Source organism: Gobius niger, assembly GCF_951799975.1.
Source record: "Gobius niger genome assembly, chromosome: 6".
NCBI classification, from domain to species: Eukaryota; Metazoa; Chordata; class Actinopteri; order Gobiiformes; family Gobiidae; genus Gobius; species Gobius niger.
Window position 1 is genome coordinate 12,947,780 of NC_136857.1, and position 27,278 is coordinate 12,975,057.

At 41.1% G+C, this 27,278-nt stretch overlaps 1 protein-coding gene across 1 annotated transcript in view; it reads left to right on the forward strand.

Annotated features, from left to right (window-relative positions):
• The first annotated feature begins 1,756 nt into the window (after positions 1-1,756).
• The window catches only part of nav1a (neuron navigator 1a), an 86,512-nt gene continuing 60,990 nt past the window's right edge, over positions 1,757-27,278 (forward strand). Inside the window, exons 1-5 of the mRNA XM_079557880.1 lie at positions 1,757-1,959; positions 3,501-3,648; positions 5,394-6,215; positions 6,757-6,851; positions 19,015-19,827. Of these exons, the coding sequence (XP_079414006.1) occupies positions 5,401-6,215; positions 6,757-6,851; positions 19,015-19,827 (1,723 nt within the window). The 5' untranslated portion in view covers positions 1,757-1,959; positions 3,501-3,648; positions 5,394-5,400. The remainder of the gene's footprint in view (positions 1,960-3,500; positions 3,649-5,393; positions 6,216-6,756; positions 6,852-19,014; positions 19,828-27,278) is intronic.

Genomic DNA, 27,278 nt, shown 5'->3' on the forward strand with positions numbered 1-27,278 from the left:
CCTGTTTCCAAGAGCATTTAACCAGTTTTTAACCAGACTATTGTCATAAACATTAGATTTGTTCTTAGTCTCTAACTGACTAACCATAATCTGCATTAACATTTATATTGAGAATGAGTTATGAATTGATACGATACAATATGAAGGGGTATCACAGTATATCACAAAACGATCCCAGCCCTAATATCTATCATGTATAAGCAGGGCAGGGCTTTCCAGTAACATGCTATGAACTGATGCTGTGGTTATTTACAGTGGAGACAGCCAGGCCGCGGCCTGGGTTAGCACAGTCAATCCCCGATCAATATGTGATCAACCAGAAAGCTCTCAGACTGTACTTCACTGTGGCAACTGTAGACTTAAGGAGCTTTTAGATGTGGGAATATTGATTGACAATCATTGCTAAATATATTACAAAGAGTCATATTTAAATGCCATCTTATATATCAAATCTGTAAATAGATGTCATTAAATATTTATAGCGGGTGGCATTGTGTCTGTAAGCAAGCGCAGCAAAAATATGAGACGGTAGAAGATATGCTGATAAAAAGGCACATATTAGTTTAGGAGTGGACAGATTTTTTGAAAGAGCTTCTCACATATTTACTGTTTCTTGGGGTCTCTTTTTTCAGATAAATATATTCAAATGTATATATTGAAAATATATTGAAAAGTGAATTGTCCTTCCTAACAAATTGGAACAAACATTTAAAACATACTGTGTTTTGTTTTTTATCTTAAAGTGAAAGTCTGTAAGATTGCAAAATGAGGAGAGAGAAATTTCGAAAGTAAAAAATCAAACTTCCTCCCCTCCTGATTGGTCCTAAAAGCCCCTCCCGGTTCCCCGTGCATGTGATTGAGCGGCCGTTTCACAGGAAAGCTCATCTCATTGGTCGATGTAAGTCACTGGAGACTCTGATTAGTCTCTGAGATCAGCAAAGAGAGGGACTTGAAAATGTAATTATTTAATATTACTCACGTTACGCCAAAAATTCCAGACGGCTCAATTACAGGTTATTGCATTTGAAAAACATTTAATTAACATTTAATTTAAATTTAACATTTAATCACTTTCATGAACAACAACAACAGGGGAAGTAAACCAAACCCTGTACGAGGTGAACTATGGCTGACATTTTGACTTCCCTTTGATAAATGTGCCATTAGTTGATTAGTGGATGATAAAATGTTCGTTAAGTACCATGCTATTACTGCACACTTCAGAGCTTATACTACATTGCCCTTGAAACCTTAATTTGAAGTTGTGTTCATTTGGTTTATGTGATCTGGTCTATCTTCATCATAATAAGAGTCAAATAATTAATATGTATAACTTTTTTTTTTTTTTTTTTTTTCAACATCTGGTTTGCACATGGGCCTTGTTAGTTATTTTCCCACTGACTCTAGCTTTAGCTGCTTAAAAAAAAAAAAAAAAACACTCTTGCTAACCACCAATTAGGCACTGCGAGCATTTCAGGGTTTGGTCCCTTCACTTCTGCGGCCACATCTGCTTAATTACCCAGCGTTACTCACTTTATACCGGCTGTCACGTGCTACAAACACACGCTCACACGCCGAGTACTACTACCCCACCACCGGTATAGGCTACACCCACAGATACACTCATCCACTTAACGGGACGGCGCTGCAACAACTGAACTTTATATTTCACCACAGGGAGGCAGCCCAAGCCAACGAGTCCATTACGGAGACGCGGAGGGGGAGAGGAAGGGAGGGGCGGGGTTTTGGCTGCGGGCGTACTGCGGCAGCAACACGAGCGGCGTGACGTGAGAGAGGAGTGAGCTGACAGACCCAAACACGCGCACACAAACGCACATGCTTCGGCGCGCGGGGGGCAGCCCAAAAGTAGACCGGGTTGGAGCCAGAAAAACACACTGCGCGGAATACAGATGGGGAACTAACTCACTTCTGCCCTTCTTGACATTTGCCTCTTTACGGGTGAGTAGCCGCTTCTTCATTTTGACTTCTGCAATCGTGTCCATTGGTCATTGGATACATTTATTATGATACTGTATGCATCAAAGTATCACGGAGCAACAGTGGTTCACAATCTTGTGGCCTATTTGTGCCGGTCCCAAACTTATGTATAGAACTGATGCCAAATCCATATCGACTGGACACTTGGAGCCAGGGGATTCTCTGTGGCAACACCAGTAAGGGGAAGTCGAAAACAAGAATGTTGCCTATTTTTAATGTTGAAATCGAAAAGCTTGGGTTGAAAATGAGATGCAGAATGTATGATGCTGGGCGTGAGTGGATGAAAATAGGGGGAAGGGGATTTACTGGAAACAGAGGTGACATGATGTGATATCGGCCTGAGTCAGCTGTATATAGATCCCTGTGTGAGTCAGTGTTGCACCAGTAGCATGCTAAAAAGTCTCTATCTGGACAGGACTAAATGTGTTGAACTGTTGTGAGATTGCTGAGTGAAGTGGGGAAGAATGCATAGCTTACTGTGTCATTGAGTCTATCAGCTTGGTGGAAGTACTAGCAACTGTGCAAAGTGTAGATAAGCATTCATTTTGTTAAGTCTGTCCTCCTTGTGCTTTACATGTGACTCCACAGTGTGTCCTTGGTGTGCTTTGTTATATCTAAGGCCAAGGCACGTACAGCTCTCAATTATCGGCGTTTGCACGTTGGCACACATTACTGTGTGGAAGCAGCAGGGAGATCAGTTACTTTTCTCTATCTAGGTCTGGCGATGCTGCAGAGGCAGGATACTGTAGAATAGGGAATAGATGCGAAGGATGCGCAAACATATACTCTGTTTATGGCCCGTCCGGCTCCTGTGAGTTATGAGGTTATGTTGAAAGATGCTTCAGCTTTCCACTGACACAACAGACATCAGTCTCTCCAGAATACATCGACAAATAGCTGATATTCCAGGAAAACTGCAATAAAGCCAGATAAATAAACACATTTTGTTTTTTTAACTTATTATTTTTATTTGGATTGGGTCATGATGTGTAGAAGTGGGTCACAAAGCAACCAGCAGAGAGCCACAGAAACTTATTATTATTTCAAGCTAACTAATTCAGGTAGAAACATATTTCCTCAAAACAACATGGAAGTAACTGGCTTTTTAAAACTAAATTAGACTTCAAAAAGACTTAAAATGACCACTAAAAATGGCCCAAAGCTATTATGTGCCTGTACTGTCGTTTGAAACCCACTGATCCTGAGGTTTCTCTGAAAAGTCTCACATCTGGATTTTCAACTCTGCATGACTCAAATGTTTTGTGTTGCTATATTTTACAGTGTGTCATTGTGGGAGAAGTAAATTTCCATCCAGGCCCCTGGCTCAGAAGAATGTAAACAATAACGATCAAATTATTCAAACAGATCATTTTTGTGCCAGAATATAGAAACAAACATTTGAAATTGCCATGAATATGAGTCACTTCGGGGGCAGGGGTTGTGATTGGCTAAAAGTGTTTTTTTTCTGTTTGCCTCTGCTTCCTGTCGGGGTGAATGCTTAGGTAGCGCCGACCAATCGGAGCGCAGCTATGAGGATGCAACAGTGATCCAGGAAAAAATACACCATTGTTAGAGGGACGTTGGAGAAGTGTGACCTACCTCCTGCCAGCTGCATATCCCGCCAAGACACGTCCCAAGGAGCACTGAGAGGTAGGACCAGGGATTTTGAGGGCAAACCTACCACTGGATTTATTATGGACTATAATTTAGCTGCAGCTGTGTACTGGATTTGGTCACTGGATAAAGTGCAGCTATCGTTCGAACCTAAGGGGGTATGATATGTAATAAGTAGCTAAATGACCTGATTGTGGAGCTTCTACTGTCCCATGCTCAAACACTGAGTCTATCTGCTCATGTCCTTCACACCACAGCCTCAGTCCTCTCTCGGCCCTCACTTATTGATTTGGGGGATGAGTCAGAGGATGTTCATTTCAATGTCCTGACTGTGTGTGTGACAGACTTTTGTATTTTCAACAGGACCAGCTCATATTTGGTCAAGTGTGTCATGGGAAAGAGCAGCTAATATGTGTAAAGAGATAACGGCCTCTGTAGCACGAAGTTTCTTACCAGTTACCAGCGCTGACTAGTACTTCGAAAAAGATTGTTTGGTATCACCAAGGTACAACTGTACTTTTTGATCTCTCATTCACCCATTCACTCACTGACTGATTCATTCATTAACTTAAAAGTGGTGAAAAATGGGTTTAAACAAAATCTCCAGTCAGGGCTTCATTTATGATTCTGCCGATTGTCAGTGCGCACTCTGTCCAATAGATGGCACTGTCTCCCCTGCCGGATTAGCTGCATGGCCTTTGGCATCAGTATTATCACAATGAGGACAATAGTTGTTGCATTTGATTGTTTTGAAGGCCACTTCTACAGTGATTAGTGCATACAATGATTAGACAAATGTTGAAAATGTAAATATTACCACAGCGAGTACCAGTGTCAGTAAAAAATGAAGTTGAAAAGAATTGCACACAAACTAGTGGCTTTGAAACTGACACTAGACTAGACTAGACTAGACTCTTGTAAAATATGTGTGATTCCTTGACGTGTCAGACTCTTTCTCAGTTTGTGCCACCACCTGAGCCCCACATGTCTTAATCAGAGCTGTGGTAGTGTTAGTATGACCTCAGTCTGTCCCGGGAGAATACATCATTTCCATACAAATGACAAAGGGCCACTGCACCTGTGCTCCTGCAAATTCTCATACTCATTGATGATAGTGGCTCCCAGAAAGGGAGTTAATAAAGTACATGATTATTGCCTGCCCTAGCCTGCCCTAGCTTCAGAAAGGAGTTTTGCAAGCCTGTATTTTTCTTGTTTTATTTAAGATTTCTCTATATATGATGTTCGATCAATTGTTTGAAATTTATGAACTGGTATTCAGGCTTTTCTTGTGTTAAAATATCAAAATCATTGTTCAAAAAAAGTTCATGTTTTACTTTTAAAGTACGTTTTCTAGTTTTGTACAACGTGCAAAGTTGTGTGCATATAGAAATGTTCTGTTGTTCTGCATATTATATAATTTTAAAGAGAGCATTTTTCTGTGATGGTGCATTTTAAATCAGTTATTTGAGAACATACTGCTCTGATCCCTTGCCTGGGAGCCTGAGCCTGTATCAGTAGTGTTTTTGTGTTGTGAATGTCTTCCAGGCAAATTGGATCCGCAGTCCGTCAATTCCTCGCTGAAAATAAGCTTATCCCGTGGTATACCATGTCCCTGCTTGTCATATGTTGAGCCACATGGTTATACCGATGGCAAACTGCAAACATAACCCTTTTATCAATGTCAAGTTGGCCTTGGGACATCAGATTATGTAACCTTATGGGACGACCTATCTGTTTTATCTGTTTTATCACTAACCTTTGTGTCTTGTATCTTCCTTCAGGTCAGCGATGAGCGGAGGAGTCAATGTGAAGCATGCCCCCCGGGCTTCCTCGTCTGGGATCCCTCTTCCTCACAGCCTTGTGCCCTCCTCTCCCAGAGCAGACCCACGGCGCCGCACTACTAACCCGCTCAGGACGTCCTCACAGAGCCCTAAAGTCACCCCTCCTCATACCCCTCTCCACTCTCCCTCACCCAGCCAGCGCAGTTCCGGCATCCCTGCATTCTTCTCTCGGGACCACAACCTAAAAAGCCAGCTCTTCCAACGCACTGGGGCCCTTCCTACTCCTCAAACTTCTCGGTCGGCCTATAGCAGTCCCATTATCCAGCGCAAGATCACACCGCCCCACTCCAAAGACACACTAGATCTGGGGAAACCACCCTATACTTTGTCCCAGACACATTACGAACAAAATGGAAACAGAAGCGCCTACAATAATAAGAACCAAACATTGGGGGCATCGAACCTGCACCCGCAGATGCATTTCAGACGTGGTGTGAACTCTAACACAGCGTCCAGTGAGTGCGCACCCATCAGAGACAGAGAGAGTAACCTACGAACTTATCAAGGCCAGATAAAACCCGGTTATGATGCGGTTTTAAAAGATCGTTGTGAGTCTTTAAGCCAATCAGACGAAGAGATGAGGACTCCCGAAGATGGTAGCCCCGCCTCTTCTCCTACTCCTGTGCCGCTGCTGCAAATAATGGATTTCAACATGAAGTCTTTACCCTCAGCAGTCACAAAACAGGACCAGTACCAGCAAAAGGAGGAGACGTCCAACGACACTAAAGTCAACATGGCCACTGTGGCTCCATTTAGTTTCAGGTAAGTGTTTAACACATGAACATACAGAAAAAACACATTTTGCTTTGTTAAAGAGTAAAGGGCTCTATCTCCACAAAATTGGTCTCAAATGATTTTGATCTTAAGCCTATCCAAATCAGCGATGGGCATATCGATACCAAAATAATGTTACTGCTTAATTTACATGGTTAGATCAGTGTACTCTATAAGAACTACTTATTTACATTTAAAGAATATGGGTTTGCTAAAGTTTCAATACATAGTGAAACGATTTGTATTTGTAGAAGGTTAATCTATAGCCTTAGTATCACTTGGTCTAATCCCTTCTCCAGATCAGCCAGGCCTGTGCATTTGTTGTGCCGTTAGTGTTTGGCTTTTCACTGTTTGGTAGAATATTATTAAGCTTCAGGGCTTTCTTAGGACAGTGCATTCAAAATCGTGATGCAAAGATGAACGAAGGAGTTGGTCATTACCGTGGTACTAATATGACAATAAAAATCAAATCAATGGCAGAGACAGACATAGGATGGCCTTTGATGTGCTGTGTGTATTGTCTCGACAGAATCCAGACTCAAGAAAGTGACCTCTCGATGATTGATGAACTCAGTGACTGCTCTTCTGGTTCTATTGAAGTCTGCTGTGATGACCTAAACCCAGGTAGCTAAAACGCATTGACAAACACACACAGACACACACACACTGCACATGCTGCTTTTAGTCCGGTACGCTACGGTAGAACTAATGATTACTTGGGTAGTAAGATATTTTATTGGTGCGTACAGTACATAACTTATTTCCAGCCCCATATCGGTGACATTTGAATAATTAATGGCGACAGAAAGGGCAGATGACCTTTGAGACTCATTCTGGGATGCTTAATAGACCCGTCGCTGTTCTCTGTCTAAATGTGTTTGTGGCAACTCATCAGGCCACGACTGCAGACACACTTGTTTCCCTCTGCCCGGGACTCCATCTCCATTGAGCCTGAGATGGGACAGTGTAAGGAGGCTGGGGCAGAAAGTGTACATTTCAAATCTTAAGCTTAATCACAGAAGGTTTAGGATGTGTCATTTGATTGTACAGGATTTGTAGGAGTGTGTAATGAGTTTTTGAGTGTATCTGCGTATTTTTCGTTACATTATTTGAGAGATAAACAGATATCCTACAGGTCAACATGGCCACGTTTTTTTTAATACATGATTATGAATGGACAAACTGAGCTCAGGAAGCCCTGCCCTACCCTTCCTCTGTCGTCTTTCCTTTTTTCATTTGAGTCCCATGTAGTGACCTAAAAAGCCACTGTCCCAGCATGACTTCATCAGCGTCACCCATGTCGTCTTCCGTGCTCCTACCGACACAGTCAGAGTTTGTTGTGGTCAGTTTGAGGATGGAGATGTCACGCCACTTTCTCTGTGCTTTTCTCTCGCTGTGGTAGCATGCTCCTTCAAAAGACATGATTGCTCTTGACAAAATATAAATTAGTTAAGAACATTTACAGTATCAATTACCTGAAAAATACAAAACAGCTACATGAAAAATGTGTTCATGTGTAACCATACATGTTACATGTGAATAAAGGAAGTTTAAGAAGGCACTGGCCCTGCAAAATTAAGACAATAACCTGCTTTTCCAAATCTATATTTAAATACACAAAGCTCTTCTCTTAAAGGCCCTATAATGTTTTTAATTCTTTTAGTGAAATAAAATGGGTGTTGCCCTTGTGAAAGCAGACATTTGTGAAAAAAGAGCACATCTATTTTAAATCATTAGCACAATATTCTTCCCGGAAAGTTGTGAATCTCTTTGAAGAAATGAGATGCTAGAAATGCTTGGAAGACAGCTAACAATTTAAAATATACACGCTCTGTCTTTACACAAAAATCGGATTGGGCTTTAATTTAGTACAGCCTTCAAAGTTGTTTTCTTAGTCTTGAAACATACTGGTATCTCGATCTAGCCCTTTATCATATATCGACATTTGACCTCAATCTACACTATGGAGTGGACGGCATATAAAATGCTTTAAAGGCTTTTGGGGGGTTTGGAGCAGCTGCTTGTGTTAAAGGGGGCGGGGTCCTCGAGGGAACAGCTCCTCTCTTTAAAGCACTGAGCTGTCTCGGGACTGTGGTCGAGGCCTTGTAATTGGCCCTTGCAGGCGTTAGAAACTGATCTCGAGTGTGTTCAGCAGCTCTGGAGCTGCATTTACACAGAGGGCGGGATCATGACACTGTAATGACTATAATTTAAAAATCTGACTTTGGGAGGCAAAGAGAGGACACAAAGTTTCAAGTCTGCAAGAAAACGGGGGAAAAGGTTGAAACGCTCCAGAGATGAAAGGAGGTCAGGTAGTTCATGAATTTTAATAGAAGAGGACAAACAATGAGGGGAACTGAGATGAAAAGGCAGGTTAAAGTTAAAATACCTAATGTTTACTACCACCCCCAGATGCAGTGTGTGTTTCCTGCATTCACCAAACAAAACAGTATCACTCATAGCATCCTTTTCAACTTTCCTTTCATAACAACATGTAAAACTGAACCAAATTGTGGCTTACCTGCAAGAGCTGCCTGTCTCCGCCTCATTAGACATCAAAAAGGAATATATCTAGCCTTGCATGCCTTATTGCGGCGTGCCAGGCCACAGATTAAAATCTTTAATAAAATGGTCAAGTCTACACCGCAGTGGTGGTTTTGAGACCTCCTATCCAGTCATCTCTGTTTGATGCCAGTGGTTCTCAAACTGTGGTATGTGATGCTTTAGTAATGCATACAGTTGTGTTTTTTCTATGTTAGATAAACTTTGAATAAGATAAGATAAGATAAACCTTTATTGATCTCACAAAGGAGAAATTCACTTGTTACAGTCGGCGTTACTTCACAGTCTTATTGTACAGTCTGACAGCAGTGGGGATGAAGGCTTTGCGGTTGCGCTCCGTCCTGCACTGAGGGTGTTTCAGTCTGCCACTGAGAGAGCTGCTCAGCTCTTACAGTCTCGTTCAGTGGGTGGGAGGTGTTGTCCATGATGGAGGTGAGCTTGGCTAACACCCTCCTGTCCCTCACCTCCTCCACAGAGTCCAGGGGGCAGCCCAGGACGGAGCTGGCCCTCCTGACCAGCTTGTTCAGTCTGTTCTTGTCCCGCATGTTAGAGAGTCCAATTTAGGTTTATTATAGTCTTTTTTCTGTTCAAAGGTGAAATATTTTATGGGGATGTAGTGATCCGATACTGGTATTGGGTATCTGGAAAAAATACAATATCGGTTATCGGCTACAAATATCTGATACTGAACCGATGCTATTTGGCTCTCAACGCCTTAAAAACATCACCTTTACCTTCTAAATCTAAGTGAATATGGGCATGCTGTATATCATTGTAAAGCTAAGAACCTGGAGAATTCAATCGCTGAGTTGGTTTTAACCAATGTATTTTTGATCGCCATCCAGAATTCTGTGATTAGCAATAGCATGCTAAAGCTAGTGGGAGCATACTAATGCCTAATGAAATAAAATCGTCCACTGCTGAAGCCAAGTGTTTGTGTTTTAGTTTAAGAAATAACTGACATATTTGTGATGATCAGATCACTAATGTGAGTTGTTTATATTAATGTAACTTAAAGCCTGCCATTTACCCAAGGATATTTAGTCTAGAAAAGTCATCCTTGTTAAATGTTTATCCAAGAGTTTATCAGTAGATATAATTGATAATTGATCTGTAACATGACAATAAAATATGACTTAATTGATCTTATAATGAAGAAGAGTCAAATATTTTTTTCACTGCAAAGCTGGATCGGTGCATCTCTTAATATTTTACGAGGAGTTACTTGGTGGGATAAGTTTGAGAACCACTGTGCCAAATGAAATCTACTGCACTACATTGTGATTACTGCGCTCTTCTCCAATTCAACCAAATTAAACTGCAATTCCTTTTAACGGATAAATATTGTTAGACTATGTGCACATTCAGACTGGACTCTAATATGTCTAATGCTGAACGGAAGAAAATCTTCTGAAGTGGACGTTTGGAGTGTGGTTTCTCTCAATCATTACTAACACAATCAGCTCTCCTTACGTCCTCTGTAGAGCCTCTAATGAAGACCTGGCCATTTAATGTGACTGTACCACCATGTGGTCTTTCAATTAGGCCCGGACCCCCTGACCCCTGCGCTCTCCAGAGAGGTGCATTTGAGCTTGTGTTCAGGTCTGGGCCGCTGTTGTGTATGTATGTAGCCGCATGTAGCCCTATGTGCATGTGACAGTACACAGATGGTGTTTGGAAGATGGATGTGATTTCGACTGTATCACTTTTCATTTTGCTGTAAAAAGGTTAGCCATATATTCCCCAAGGACAGCTCTGTGTCTTGCTGTAAAAAAGCTTTCACATTTATGTCTGTATAATGATAGCTGTAAAATGCATATTGCTATTCTGGAGTGGATGCTTTACAATTGGGCACAATAACTTTATTTTCTATTTTCTAACTATCAGGTCACAAACTAAAGATTCCAGTAACATTGCTATAATGACATAGGTTTGCGTAAATAAATAACTTAATTGCATTTTGTAATGTTGATCCAATTGCATTTGCCTCTGTCCATGATCAGGGCAGTGCTGTTGGTATAATTTCGATAACCTCTGCTGCACAGACTCTTGGACAGTATATAATCCTCTTTGGCCAATCTAATCAGAGGCATATGCAAAGTGCGGCTCGGGCAGTGATGAGTGGTTTAGTAGCGATCAGACATAAGCGTGCGCTGGATTATCTTCTATCTCATCTGCAGGAGTGAGGGAGTAATCACTATTTAGGGTTTGGACATCAAAGAGGACCAAACTATGTGGCCAAACTTTGGCTTGTCATTAAAGTTAGGAATTCATTAGTGCTGTATCTTTGCAAGATCGGGTTTTATTGCAAGTAGCATGTTGTGTGTACGCCGCTCTGGTGAAGAAAACTGTGTAGCTGGTTGGATGAAGTGTGAGTCCATTTAGCCAAGGATTACAGTAACAGCTTCCTTACGTTATAGCATAGCGACAATGTTAGCAAGTAAAATTAGGGATTCAGCGATACCGATACCAGTATTGGGTATCACATGCTTGTACTGATACTTATTAATCAGGTCCCGATACTAGAAACCGATACCACTTGACGTGTGGCCAGCTGCTCTCAGCTGAGTAAATAGAAACAAACTGGAGAATTCTTTCGTGGAAATACAATATTCCACATAGAGCTGGCTGTATTACAGACTACACTCCCTAAATCAGAGTCTGTGCTGGATTTAACCAGAGTTAAATGTTGTTAGTGCTGCAGCGTGGAGTCTGCATTGTTTCCAAGATACAGGCTAATGTTGCTAAACTAGCCACTAACTAGTGGCTAACTCGCGGCTAACAGTTCTGGCGATTCTTACGCCGTTTTATGCCCAGGGGCTTAATTCAACTGTCAAACTAACCCATCCACTAAAAAGTACTTATTAAAAATCCAAAATGAGGAATATATTTATTATTACAATATAAGTAATAATAAATAATAATATAGCATGTCCATATTGAGTGAAAATGAGCTGCAGCAAAACCATCTGTACGCTACTGGCTAAGTTACTATAAACACATGGGAAAATCCACACAGAGCTGTAGTAAAGGCGAAAAGAGAACATTTAGCTGCAGTATTTAAGTAACTATCTCAATACTATTGTTAGATAAAAATAGATAAATGAAGAAAGCACAGGCATTGAGGAGCTTTTGGACATGAGCTGTTCTGTTTATGATGGACAGTGCAATAAAAATTATAAATGAATGAAAAAATAAATTAAAAAAATGGCATATTTTAAATTAAGTAGGCTACACTGAAAAGTGTAGCCTACTTATATAAATATTAAATATAAATTAGTAAATTAACTAACTACCAACAAATCTGCGGTGAAAAGGTTTGTTGCTGTGAAAAGGTCAGTCTATTCACTTCAAAAAGTATGTTGAAGAAAATGCTTTGTACTCTTATCGGTATTTGGTATCGGCAAGTAGAAGAAGAAGAAGATGAAGATCTTTATTTATATATAAGTACTTAAATACTTAAATACAAAGTTCTCTTATCGATTTTAGAAAAATGTGGTATCGGTGCATCCCTAAGTAAAATATAGTGAAGGATTCAGTTACAAGTCCAGTGTTTGGGTAAAAGTGTCAAAACCGTACAATGTTGTTTTATCAAATCACTTGTTTTCTCTTACTATTTGTGCTTTGGACCAACACATGAGTATGCTGAGTTAATATGACCCCCCATTGTTGGTGGGTCTAATAAGTGGCAACACATTTTTTTGTCCTGTAATTGCACATTCATTCCCACATAGGCACACACCCAAAGTAGTTTTTCATTAGTGACAGAGTGAGACATCTTGCTCTGCTCTGACACTGTATTAGACAAAGCTTGACCTCTGTTACTTTTTGCCCCCAAAGACATTTCCTTACAACGTAGGAGTCACAGTCATATGAGTAATAGCTTTAATAGCTGAACAAAAAGGGAGGACTGGAGGAGGGAGGGTGGACATAAGAATAGCTGAAAGAGTGCGCACTTTAAGATCCAGTGTTTGACCTCTGAGGGTGAGTCCGGACCCGAGGACGTGAGTTATGGAGGCAGTCATGTGTGTAACCTCTCTGTGTCTCCGTGGACCACACACACACTCGTACGCACGCTCACACGCGCTCACACACGCTCACACACAACACACCACGCGCACAAGAAAACACACTCACAAAGACATCTATGTGTCAACGTAATAACCCGTGGAGAATCAAGATCTCATTCACACGCCACCATACGTCTGCAACACTGTGAACCGAATCCTTGTACTGTTTGTGCTTTTTAAAGAGAGAACATTATATTATGCAACAATGTAATATATACCGTGAAAGTACATTTGTTTCACTTGTTCAGATCAAAGGCATATTTAACCCATAATGTTATTTGTGCATTTGAAATATTGGTGTGTAGTTATTCATAAAATTAATACACTTTTTAACCGGTAAACCCCCGCCTGAACAGAGCACATTTTCCCAGTTTGGCATTAGACAAATCTTAAAGCTTCTTGAAGAAAGTGTCAAAATAGCAACAAAGGAGCGGCAAAAACTTGACAAAAAAGCAAAATAAAAGAGACAAAAACTTGACTAAAACAAACTAAACAACGTGACTAAAAAGTGATGAAAATGAGGCAAAATTCTGATGAAAACCCATCAAATAAGTGATGGGGAAAAAAAAATCAAAAAGTGATGACAACGCGAGGAAAAAGATCCATTTATGAGTTTAGTAGGTCTTAACCTTTTACACTTGCTTTTGTATTATATTCCCTCTCCGGCTTACAACTCTATTTGTGTTGTTGTTTTGTCTGGTTTGGGTCAGCAAAAATGTTCACCAGTTTGCAATATTAACAACATTGTGAAAAAATAAGAAAATATTTTTACAATGACACAGAAAACATCCCTTTTTTGTTCAGTGTAGTAGGACTATTTAAGGACATCCATAGCTGTGGGCGCCACGCAGTAACCAAGCAACCAGCTCTGCAGCAAAGCATTGTGGGATACCCCTGGGAAGTGTGCTCTGAATGTCAACAATAAAGAGAGCTAGTAGCAGGAGCTTTAACAAAACAAAATTTCAATGTGTCCATGTTTTTCTTCCCCTATTTTGTTTGCCTATCACTCACTCAGCTGTGTGTGACTCACGCCGAGTATGTGACATTGGTGTTTGTGTGAGATTTACCCTCGTCTGACGGACACACACTCACACTATTGTCATGGATAGCCCTTAAAGAGGCTGGATCACCCAAATGCTTTAGCTGGTGAGTCAGAGTCAGCGTCATCCGTCTGACTGGGACCAGCACAAAGGTGTCGCTGGCCAAACTGCTGCCACATTGACTCTTTTATCCTTGTCGTCCGCTGCCAGCTCACTGTTTGGTCAGTAAACAGGACATCCATACCGCCGTACAGTGTTGTGTCATTGCCGATAGTATTCTTCTGTGTGTCCTGTGGAGCCCCTCAGTTCATGTGTTCATAGACATCAGTGACTGTATGAGGAGTGCAGGGGCAGGATTTCCCCTCTCTGTCTTACAGGCTTCCTCCACTACTTCGACTCACATGAAGAGATCCTTCCTCTCCTCCTCTTCCTCACTACTTTCTGTGTCGGAATATTTATAGATCTTCATTTCATCAAACATAAAGTGAAGCCTATGGGTCCAAAAGGTTACAATATTTGTGTATTAGATTGATTTTGAAGTTTTAAGGAGGGGCTTTTTTGACATAAATGGATGGCCGTCATACAGTAGTGCATTTTAGTTCCCATTCCCCAAACCTAAAACAACATAAAATCCTCCTTATATGGTATGTAAGAAATTGTTAAGAAATATAAACAGCATGGGATACTACTCCTACTACCTCATCCAGTAAATCTCGACTTTTTTTAATCTTCATTTGTTTGAATATACTGTAGCAAATAAAGATGGCTTTCACTGATGAAGCTCATGAGATCAAAGCTTCAGAACAAATGTCATCTTAAGCAACAAATAAATCATTTTAGCACAGTTTGCTTAGTTTTCCTCCCCCTCAATACCCAAACTTCAGTCCAAGCTGTTACTGCCGCAACAATGACCATAGACCTGTTGATTAAAAACCACACCATGCTGATAATTCAGTTTGACCATAGATATGATCCCAAGCCGTGACTCATTTAATTGCCGCTTCAGTCTATATTTTTGTATCAGGCTCTATTTAGGAGTTGTGTTTTAGCGTGGGTTTGTGGCTATGTGCTGACTTCAAAATGACGCAAAATAGAAATGAATCCAACAGTGAGTAAATGACGACAGCGAGTGGGTGACTGTGACCAACCATCTGTTTCGCTCCTTGAAAACTGTTACTTCAGTAAACGAAGATCGAACGCAAAACCTGGCTTCGTCCAACAGTACTTTTCCTTTCCGCACAAATAACCTTGTGTATCTGTGTAAACATGCATATAATGAACCACACAGGCCGCCCCATGTGTTTGTGCACGAGGCTGTGTCCTGCCGCCCGCTCCACATGACTTCTCGGGAAATATAGTGGAGAATCTGTTCCTAACTGTTTAGCGATGCGAGGGCAAACACACTCATGCAAAGTCGACGCATCTTGTTTCCCAGATTTCCAGCCCACGTATACAAAATGGCTCCATGTTTTTGACCGAATGTGTGAGTTTGCTACGTTCGGGGCAATGACAAGCGTTTGGCACTCACTTTGCTCCCGCCTCTCTGATGTCTGTCCAGGCCGCTTCGGGGTTGAGCGAGACCTCGCACAAGTGGCGAGGTGTGTGTGTGTGTTTGTGAGCAGCTTTTAAAAGTGCTAAAAATCTATGTTTACATTAGCCGTATATTAAGGTGATTAGTCTGTGGAGCCAGGGAGACGAGTGCTCCGACAAACAAGTGGTTGTGTTGCCGCCGGCGCACACTTTCGCTCTGTTTTCAGGAACATAGGATTACTGATGTCTTTAAGCTGTGGACACATAGACCTGCCTTGTGCCCGGACAACGTGATTTACCAAACCCCAATCTCTCATCAGGGAGGTATAAGAGCTTAAGTACAGCACCCATTAGCCTTAAATTACAACTTTTAACCCCAGCGCGAGCCTCTCACCTGCCCCGAGAGCCATATAACTGTCATCATTCAACCGGCAGCTCAGTGTGGCTAGCCATGTCAACACAGGGACTTTATTAGAGCAAGCTGAAAATATAGAACTATAATATATATTGCAAAAACACTCAAAAACATAAAAACTGTATTGTTGTTTTGGTAGCTCAATGGATTGGATGAACCTCCTCCATTCTTGTACAAAGGTATAAACTAATGAAGGCGGTGCAATTAACTAAAGTCTGTTTCTTTGTTTCATCCTTCAGTATATTGTGAGAGCGGTCATTAGGGAAAAGACCATTGTGTGCTGTGTTATAAAGATACTGAAATAATACGATATCAGGTATCGACTACAAATATCCGATACTGAACGATACCAATTTTGGCTCTCATTGCCAAAAAACACAAGTTTATCCACCTAAATCTAAGTGAATATTTAGTATAATAATATAAGCACTAATCAAAGCTGGGACAGAAACTATGGTAGAAATACTTAAAATAGCCTAATAGAATAACACAACCACTGCTGAAGCCAAGTGTTATATTAATATAACCTAAAGCCTGTCTTATACCCAAGGATATTTATTTAGTGTAGAAAAGTCCAGTCATCCTTGTTAATGTTTATCCAAGAGTTTATCAATCGTGTTTATCAATTATCAATCTTGAAATGGAGAAAAGAGTCAATTAAATTTTTCACTCAGAGAAAGACACTTTTAAGAAAGTCTCTTGGTTTCGGTAAATATCGGATATCGGCAGACACTCAAAATCGAGTATCGGTAGCAAAAAAGCTGGACCGGTGCATCTCTAGTTTTTACCAGTCGTCTACTGGCAGTTCTTGTTTACATTACAGTATATTGACAGTATATCTTCTGAAAGTTGTATATCTTTTCAAAGTTGTGAAACGTATGTATTTGTTAATTTATCTTGTGAAGATCTGAGATTTTAGAATTGCGTCAAGAAAATAAGGACAAATCTTCGATTTAAAATTCATTATTTGTAAACCAAAAATAGGGGAATAGGGCTTTTGAATGTTTATCAAATCAACAATTAGTCTTATTCAGTTATTGTCTTGGGATCTCTTTTTATTTGGAGTTTAGACTTTGAGTTTATTTTGAAGAGTGTATCTCATGAACCATTTGTTTTTTTATTGTAAATAATAAAATAAAATTGATAACTGAAATTGATCAACATAAAGGGGGATATGTAGTTATTTATTTATGTGTCATATTACCATTCCCAAAGTAAACGCATGTATTTAAACTACAACTTACAATATCTCTTACATTAACTTCTGCCGCATGTAAAATGACACCAGTGATGCGTGCAAAAAAATCTGATGTGGCATTTGTGGGGTCAACTGTTGAAACCATGATTATTAATGAGCATTTATGAAACAGAGGGAAATATTGAGCGTGGAATTTTGGGGGAATAGGCCTTTGCTTGTTCTTGTTCTGGTTTATCATCAGCTGAATGATGCACATCCAACTGAAAAATGCAATTTGTACGTTTCATATGCGAGCTGCGCATCTGATAACGTCCTGGTTCTCTCCCCAACAATGAACAGCAAAGTTAGCAGCAGTGTTTGAACTTGAACATAGCACTTAAAGTAATTTATTCAAAAACAATTCGCATTTAAATGGCCGCATTGATTATTATGAATACTAATGGACTTCACTTTGTCACTACGATTGCCTCTAATGGAAATAAAAGCCATGGCTAATGCTATTTAGTTGACCTCACTCATCAGGTCTCCACCCGTCTGAGGTTTAAAAGCAGCTATTTTAAGGCAAACAAAGCCGAGAGGTTACGATTTTCTGAGGGTTTTAATAGTACAATAACACTGGTGCACCAAAGCCATAACCAAGACTCTGGATGGGAGCTTTGACATCTCCGGGCCTGTCTCATCGATGTGACACATAAACTCAGTCGGAGCGCAGCTAACTCTGATACTCAGACTGCGGGAATATCACCAATCACAGAGGACGAATAATGGTGGAGGTACTGTGGCATAGATGAGAGTGTGATGAATCTATACACTGCAAGCCTAATGGCCTATGAATGTGTATTAAATGGAAGGGGGAGTGGTATATGTGTGTGTGTGTGTGTGTTATAAGGAGGAAGGAAGAGAGGGAGGAGTAACACATGAAGGAGGGGTGTGGACAAGCTTCAGGGGTTCCTAATGAAAGGATTATTAGTGACCGACCCATCCTCTTGCGGAAAGTAGTAGTTGTTTAAGCACTGAAAGGCCATATATTGATTTATTCTACAAATCAGTATTGTGAGACATGTCGTTGTTTTTAGAGCATTTGTTAATAAGATAGTATATAACAATGATCTCAAACTTTTCACACCAACTACTAGCCGAGTTCCACCAGTTGTACCCAGTGATAATAAACTAATCATATAAAATCACGTTACCTGGATGAATTTACACAGACTGATCATATAAAAGTTTGAAAATGATTTTATGTTTTACTGTTTTTCCCTGTGTGTTGTATAGTGTTCTTTCTTTGTTACTATTTTGTGCATGTTGTAAACAGAAACAAACAGGAAGGATTTTTGTGTACACTTGATGACAGTCATTTATCGTGGAGCCCTTATGTTGGCGCTTGCTGGTGTGCGGCATAACACAACATCTGTGGCTTGTGTTGGTCAGAGCGGCAGCTGAATCAGCCAGTGGGAGGAGAGAAGGAGAGCAGGAGGAGGTTAAGACGGAGGGGCGGGTGAATGAGTCAGTGTGGAGTGAACGGGAGAGAGGCAGAGTGGAGAGAGGAGGGGGTGGTGCCACCACTGCTCCTGCTGTCAGTTCAGTCGCTGCTGCCTGTCGGGCAGGAGGGACACAGTTCTGGAGACGCTCTTTATACACCTTAAGTCTGGCTGTAGTGGTTACTGAGGACAGGTGCTGTGCCTCCGACACAAGAGGATTTGATCGGCTGCGCAGCGTCTCTGTATCCATGGATCTGCGCCAGTGAGTACGGTGACTGCTGCTCTACTAACCCACTCATCATCAGTGCATGCTGAAGCCACTATCACTGAGGGGAGTCTGGCTCAGACTGGAGTCTCTAGGGACAGACAGAGAGAGCAAACAGCTTCATCTAGACTAGTATTGGTCCTATTCGGATCAGATTATTTTTGTCTTGTAAATCTTTTCTTGTATGTTAATGACAGCGCTGATGGTGTTGCTGGTTTCTCTGCAGGAGGGATGCTGGAGGCTAATGTGGCTAACATTAGCATGACGGCTAAGCCCAGAGAGCTGGACCTCAGGTCTCCTACTCTCCCCAGCACAGACACTTCGTCGCAGGCTATGGCCTCCAGGAAAACCCTGGCCAAGCCCTCAGCTCTGCCACAGGGACCATCACGGACCAGTGCGTCAGAACTTAAGGTCTACAGACCCACCTCTGGATCTATACCCATTCCCAATTCATCAGGACTACGGAAGCAGCGCTCTCTGAATAACCTGTCTGTATTAACTGATGCTGAGAAGAAATTGCACTTGTATCAGGCTCCTCGCTGGAGCGATGATTCGACCCGGGCTGGACCTGGGACAACTAAAGGTGCACAGACTAAAGCAGGGCAGTCCACAGGGAAACCCCCACTGTCCCGAACACTGTCAAAGTCAGAACAGTCTCTGTTTCAGGGCAAACCCAAATCATTTGTATCCCCCGCGCTCACATCTAATGTTGGGAAGACCAGCAGAATCCCTGGACCTGGTAAACCACGAGGGCCTTATGCTGAGGTCAAACCCATCAGTAAGACCTCAGAGAGCAGTCCCAATGCGGACACAGACTCTGACCTACCGACCAAACCAAACAATAATGGTGCTGGAGGCACAGTGAACAAGGTTCAGAAACCAGAGTGCAAGATCAGAAGTGCTTCTTTGTCGGTGGAAGATAAGAAAGATAAGAAGAGTGCGGAGGGAGAAGGGGACAAGGGCTTTTTAAAGGTGGACCCAGAGTTAGTTGTGACAGTCCTGGGAGATTTGGAGCAGCTACTCTTCAGCCAAATGCTAGGTAAGTGTCTTCTCTCATGTCGGACAAAAACACAGGGTTGACCTAGTCCTATACTGAATAATATAGAGACCTGTGTTTTGGGGCCACTCCTCTGCTCTCTCCACACCCTGAGGTTTTGCCCTTGCTCCAGAGCTTCAGCATCAACAGTGAATTTTAAATGAGATCCATCCCTCAGTGTTGCAGCAAAGCGTCTTGTGTGTTTTTCTAAGTGCTAGATCTTTCCCTGTAGGCTGTAAACATCTGTGTACAGTGCTGTGCTTTAGTGATTTTTATTCATTTGTGTGAATTTATCTAGGATCTTGTATGTGTGTGCCCTCAGTGGTCTGGTGGTATGTCAGTTGCTGATTCAGTCAGTTCCTGAGGCTGACATTGTTTTGTTGTTGATTCATTAACACAGAGCTGAAGTGTGCGTCCTCGTCTCATGTGACCTACTGCCACACTGAGCCAGATACAAACACATGTCTCTCCAATATTCATTTTACACTGGATTTGCTTTTTAGGAAGCAGGATTAGAACTGGTAGCAATACTGGCAATAACAGGTTACCCTTTTGGTCTGTATGTAAGAACTACCGGCAGTGCTTAATTTGATCCCCCGTTTGGGAGAATGCATTCCCCCAATTCAATTTTTTTCAGGGTTAGGGATCCGGGAAATATTTTGGAGGATCCGGCCAAAAATGTATCTGATGTTATGGTGGAGTGTTCCGGCAAATGTTTTGGCCTGTTCCCCCAATCCATCACATCAGACCAAAAGTGTTCCTGAAAATACTAATTTACAAATTAAGCACTGACTACCGGTACATTGAACTCATTGGATAAAGTCCAACTTTCATTTCTGCTTAGAATAACAGTTTGAACACAAATACTTATGAGGAAACATATGCGAAAATTAAAAATTTTGGACTACATGCCATTAAACTAAAGCAAAAATCTAAAACAAGCTCCTGTTTTCAAGGCAAACCGTCACAAACAAACCTTATCCCAAGACATTACTATACATCACAATAACAAATATGTAATGCACTGCACAACCCTGTTGAAAGGCACCTGTGTGAGGAACGGTGTGTATTGTTGTTGGTGCATAAACACGCTGTATATTGAGTCAAGTCCCAGTTGTTCACCTACTTAGCCTCGCCGTATAACCACTCCCTTAGCCGCTGTACACTCTCCAGGCATCCACCCCCTGGATCCATTGATCCATGGACCATAGACAGATGGTCATTGTACCCCCCTCCAACCCCCAACCCCCAGACCAGCTCGTGCTGTCAGTGTCACCGCGGGCAACGTGTGGGGAATCTGAGGGGGGTTGTGCCAGGTAGCTCACATCAACGTGCATGATCATTTTATATTGTTACTTGCACTTGACATGAAACTCTTAATTTTTCGATTTTTAAAATCATTTTCAACTGAATATAAAAGCTGAAATAGTCTGATGAGTTAGCTTCATTTTGTATAGCACATTTAAACAACAAAACGTTTCCAAAGTGCTGCACATGAGATCATAAAAACAATAAAACCAAATCGATACAAGTTAGTGTCACATGATTTTATGTATTGATCTAGCTGGTTATACACTGACGCTACTGATACAACTGTGTCCATTTATCAAGGCTTGGGACTGAGAGAAAGTGTAAGACTTTGTGCAGACATAAACACTGTCAAAACAAGGAACCTTTTTTTCCTATATTTTTCTCACTCTCTGTAATCAGCATCACTATATTCAGCTTTACAGAAAAAACATCTTCATACTTCATACTTTTTTACGGCGACCAGATCTCAGCACATTTGCCCTTGCAGCCCAGCCAGCACTGTACTTGTATACAGCGTATGTGTGTGTGCGACCTTGTTTCCATCCTTGTTGTGATGTTTCTTGCCAGACCTGCGCCGCGCTGCCAGGTAGGGAGGAGGCCAGTGGAAAAAAATAGACTCTCACAGTTGGAAGCGAGAGCGTTTGGACGGGTGGGGGAGAGGAAATGGCTTCACTCAAAGTAAAGATAAATGAAATAGACAGGAAAGATGACCTGAATTGTACCTCCCCAGTGACCGATTCTAAAGCCCTGGTCATTGCAGTTTAACACCACCTGCATGGATTTTAATAGAAACCGCTGCCTGTGTTTGCATATAACATGTGAGTACACTCTTGTGTGTTTGCCTGTATGAAGAAAGGTTAATTGTAGTTCGCCCCATACTGGCCTATAACTTCTGTGCTGCAGGCTCATCCTTTATCGTATCTGGTCTCCATTTCCAGAGGGACACGGCACTAATTGGTTTCTGCTCTGTGTGTTCTGTCATAGGAAGATAGATTATGGATGTTCAATAGCTCATTCTGGATTTAGCCCATATGCATTAGATACTGTATGTCCATCTTCTATACAACAATACAGCTACAGTGCACCATAAAACAGTGTGTTTTACAGGAAACCTATAATCTGAATGAGCTCACATTTGGATAGAATTGATTTTTTCGTACAGTGGTCATCTGTACTGGGTTATTTGGCGGAGTGGACGTTTGGCCTTTGTCAAACATCTCCATCTAAAAGCTTTGTTGCTAATTGATAAATTAAGTTCTTTAGAGGTTTGGGATTACCTTCTATAGCTTTATCTTTTACATCCTTAATCTTGCACAGATATTTAAGCGTGAAGTGATAAGAGTTTTATGTCAATTGGATTAGAATAAATACTTGTCTTGTGCTAAATACAGTCCCTCAAAACACGGCTAAGAAAATAAACCATCAGTCGTGGATTTTGCTGCCTGTATCGTGATTGATTGGTGACATTTTGCAATATAGGATTTGGTCTTCTAAGCAGTAACCTAAATCAGTGAAGCTCAGATGTTAGGGGCTAATGACACCTTCATGTCCCGTCCTGCCCTGTAATGAGGTGTGTGTGGGGGGAGATTCCCTAAAGCACTGTCCCGTCACAGCATGGGGCAGCTTCAGTTTAGGGAGAATCTAGATAAATGTCTGCAAGCATCCGGATTAGCCCTGGCATAAAGATAATGAGAAGATTTAGCCCCCACTCGACTAATCACAGATCTATCGCCCTGGAAAAGGCCAACCCGCAAGACCAAAATGAAGTACAGATTAATGTGGACATCTGTTTGGATAGAGATTTGGAGACGTTTTGAAGGATCAGAAAGTGAATAGATCGACGGGGAAGATGTCTCTGCATGCAATTATGGGCTGAAAGATTTGGTCTGTCAGTTAAGGTGGACATAGTAACAAAAATCTATATTTCATTATTATTTTGTACTATATCAATAATCAGAAAATATTGTATATATATTGCACATTAAATTAAATGTCACATTGGAAACGCATGATTGACTTTTGTTTGGATCACCCACATTCAACATTTGTTGTTTCTTTGCTGTAAATAGGTTATTACATTTTCCGGAATGGGTGAGATGTTTTTTTTATCACTTGATGGCATTTTTCAGGTAAATCTTATTCCTCTTCTGCCTTTTGGCACTTTCTTATTTCTTGTCAGCTGTTTGCCCAACATGAGCTGAGCTCTAACCACAAACCTCTCTCAGAACGTACCAGCTAACACTGCAGGAAATAACAACGGCACCACGGCTTTGTACTCTCACGCATCCATTCACTCACATCCTCTTCACTTGCAATCTCACTATCCACTTTAAAAGATACGCTGCTGTTGTGATGAGAGCAGAGGCAGGTGCGTTCAGTGCCTCGGTTCTTGCTGAGTGAAGGATTTAGGCCAGTCGTCCATTTGTCGGGAGAGGTCGTGTTGACAGGCCAAATAAACACATGCTGCAGACTCGTCACTACAAAAGCAATCTGTCTCTCAAATAATCTGGAGGTGCCAAAAAACCTAAACAGAACAAATGTGGCCCTCACATACAGTCATTTCCAACAGAAGTAAATATATTTTACAGAGTTCCTCAAAAATGTATGTAACTGTTCCCAATAGACTGCAGGAATAATCAATCAATCAAATGAAAATCTCAATTTTACAATCAGAAAATTGCAAAGATTTCAATTATTGAAATAATGTCTTCCACAAGTTAAATATTGTGTTGGATCTTAGAACTTGCAAATTTTATAGTTTAGACCTCAACAATGGAATATATGTATGTATTCTTGTATTTGTTTTGCAATTCATGTTTTGGGTTCCTCAAAAGTTAATGCTTCTGGTGCAATATGTAAGCAAATTGTTTATTTTTGTTTAAGTAATTGCAAATTCGACTGTTCTATATATTTTCTACAAAATTGTGCAGCCTCAGTTCCCTATAAACAAAATAATGGTGACTATATTTATGCATGTGTTCGTAAACACATGAATTTTCTGCTCTGATTTAGAACCACAAACCACAACCTGTGCCTTTCTCTGCACCCGTTTTTCGACACTTGGCGAAATAGACTTTAACAATATGAGTGGCGTATTATTTTTTCCCAGAAGAAAATGGTGGGGTTCTTGCATGTCACTTCTCTCCCACTCGCCGCCGTTTCCTGATGGCTGGTTTGTGATGTGAGTTGACAGGTAGCAGTGTTCTGTCAGCACAAAGGATTTTCCGGGTAGGAGTTTGTGGGAGAGGACAGAGCACATCTTTTCAGTGTGACAGCGATTTTGTCACCGGTTTTCATGTGAGTTTGTTTGTTCTGATGTAAGGATGCATGTATGATGAGGCACTTTTCTTACTTGTGTGAGCGCTCTGCGGTTGGTCTCTAAGGACTTAATGCAGGAGCTACTGCATTAGTGCTGTCTGCTTCCTGCCATCCTTCCTCCCAAATCATATTAGTATGCTTGTGTTTTTGTCTCATCAGCGCTTAATGCAGCAACGCACAAACATGCCAATCATTGTAGAAAAACGCTTTTAAAATACCTGTTAATTTCTATATTTAAAGTGCAATTGTCATTCAAAGTCTAGGAAGAAGGTCCAAGGTTTGATTCCCACCTGGACGGGGCATTTCTGTGTGGAGTTTGTATGTTCCGGGTACTGAGGTTTCCCCTTCCACTAACAATATGTGCGATAGGGGCCAGGACTCCTCTGAAAAATAGATTCTTAATCTCAGTGGGCCTTTCCTGGTTAAATAAATAAAATAAATATGTTGTTATATGGTATGTATGGACACAATGCAAATGCCAACATGTGTGGATATTTTTTCCAGGGCTATACAATATACTGCCAAATTATCGTCATTGCAATATTAATAAGTGACGCCATCCATCCATTTTCTTCCGCTTTACCCGGGCCGGGTCGCGGGGGCAGCAGTCTCAGCAGAGATGCCCAAACTTCCCGATCCACACACACCTCCACCAGCGTGTCCTGGGCCTTCCTAAAAAGTGACACATTATCTATATTACAGAAGTTTTTCTCCTGATTTAGCTTAATTTGAGCCTTTTTTGATAATAATAACTCAAAAAAAACTAAATGAAATGTCATATATTTTCTCATATCATGCAGCCCTATTTTTCCCCAGTTATTGTTTTCCGCTTTTTGAAGTAAACTTGCATGTTTCTTCTTAGTATTGCTCGAAGGCAGCACAGTACTGCTCCCCAAAACACTCCTGACTAGTCTCATGAACAAAGCAAAGTTGTATAACATTTTCTCAAAACCACACAATGGTTGATCCAATGTGTATTTACAGCTTTGGTCCCATCCATGTAATCATCTGTGTACTTAATGGAAACTCCCAAAATAGACCTTGCACAGTTTGCAGTCGTCAGTGCTTCTGTGTAGACTCATATAACAGAGCTCCAATTGGCCTAAAGCACATTGTAAAAAACAACAACTATTGCAAAGGAAACAACTGTCTTAAACTAAAATACACCCAAACATTGCCACAGAGTTCGGCCGGTCTTGGCTTGTGCGCTCTGTGCTTATACGAGCGTCTCTGTCTGTATTTAGATTGGAGCTGATTTAAAGGCTGCGCACAGGAAGCCCGAGAGATGATGAAATTGCTGAAGCCTATTTTACATTTTCCTAAACAACACATCCCTCAATCTTTTTGACAGGCCCCATTTGAATTACACCTTATGCATTTGATCCATCACAACTACAAAGACTAAACCTAACCAGTACAAGATTTACAGGGGGATCTAATCTGGTGGTACTTTGTGATGTATTTTCAAAGACAGTTCGCTCACAGAGGTCAGCTAATCTCCCCTCTGTAGGTTTTTTAGACCGGTGCTTAGGGGGATCTTTTGTTCATTTGCTCCATTCTTTGTGCCATGTTCTTGAGTGCGGATATATAGGCTCAGGGGATAAAAAAAAAAAAAAACAGAAAGAGAGAGAGAGAGAGAAAGGAGTCTGAGTTTCTCTTTGAGATAAATAGTGCTTACAAATCGTTTGATGTGTGCTGGTTCTCGTGCAGCAGCCCATGCATCCAGATGTGATGCTGAGTTGCTTTTGTAAATGTAGGTCCCATTAGATTACTTTTTCAATGCAGTACTTTTCACTACTCATCCACTAATTTTGTAGTTCTATTCATGATGCTACAACAACACCTCCTGGCATTAGATATACGAGTAAATCAAAAAAATTGTCAGGCTACAGGGGTGCTAAAGGCTGCATTTTTCAACCTCATTTTTATATTTTTGCACCCTCAGTTTTAGGGGCATCACAGTGTATTGTAATGCAGAGAATCTCTATTTGCACCCTTAAAAAACTGTAATGCACCCTCAGTCAGTTTGTCTGGTGCCGGCGCTGAAAATAGTGACTTTCTTCAGTCCCATGAGCACAGGTGCGTCCGAGTAGAGTGCAGTCTGTGTCAGATCTCTTGAAGGATGCTGACATCCTGTTGCAACATCCTGGTGACACGCATTAACCCCTCGTTCAGGTCCACATTTAGGCTCATTTACATGTTTGTCTGCTGGTCCAGATGTTCAAGAGCGCGCCTGTGTTATGATACTTCCTGTTTTGCAAACTGTCAGCTGTTGTGTTAGCTCGTAGGCCAGCGTTGGCGAGGAGAGAAGTGAAAAAGAATGTGAGCTAGGCCACAAAGCGACTTTATGGAGAAACTATACAACAATGGGTTAGTTTTTCATGTATTTTGTCATTTTGATTGTAAGTCTCACTCTTTATCAAAATATATAATATTACATGTTTGTTTCACATGACACATCTAGGCTTTTGTACCAGTATCTGCTACACCTGTACCACTGAAGATTGAAAAGACAGTAATTGAGTAATAGCTAGAGGAACGAGTTCGCTTGTCAATGGTACCTCCATGCCCAGGAAGTTACCAAGGCTGGTGCGACTTATACTCCGGAGCGACTTATATATGCTTTTTTCTTCTTCATTATGCATTTTATAACTGGTGCGACTTATACTACGGAGCAACTTATAATCCCAAAAATACGGTACTCTGAATTTGAACATATCAAGTTGGCGGTAACCATAAACTATATTATTAGTATTGTACTAATACTAATAATGCATTTTCTTGGTGTGTGTTAAAGGGACTATACGGAGTTTAAAAATGTTAAA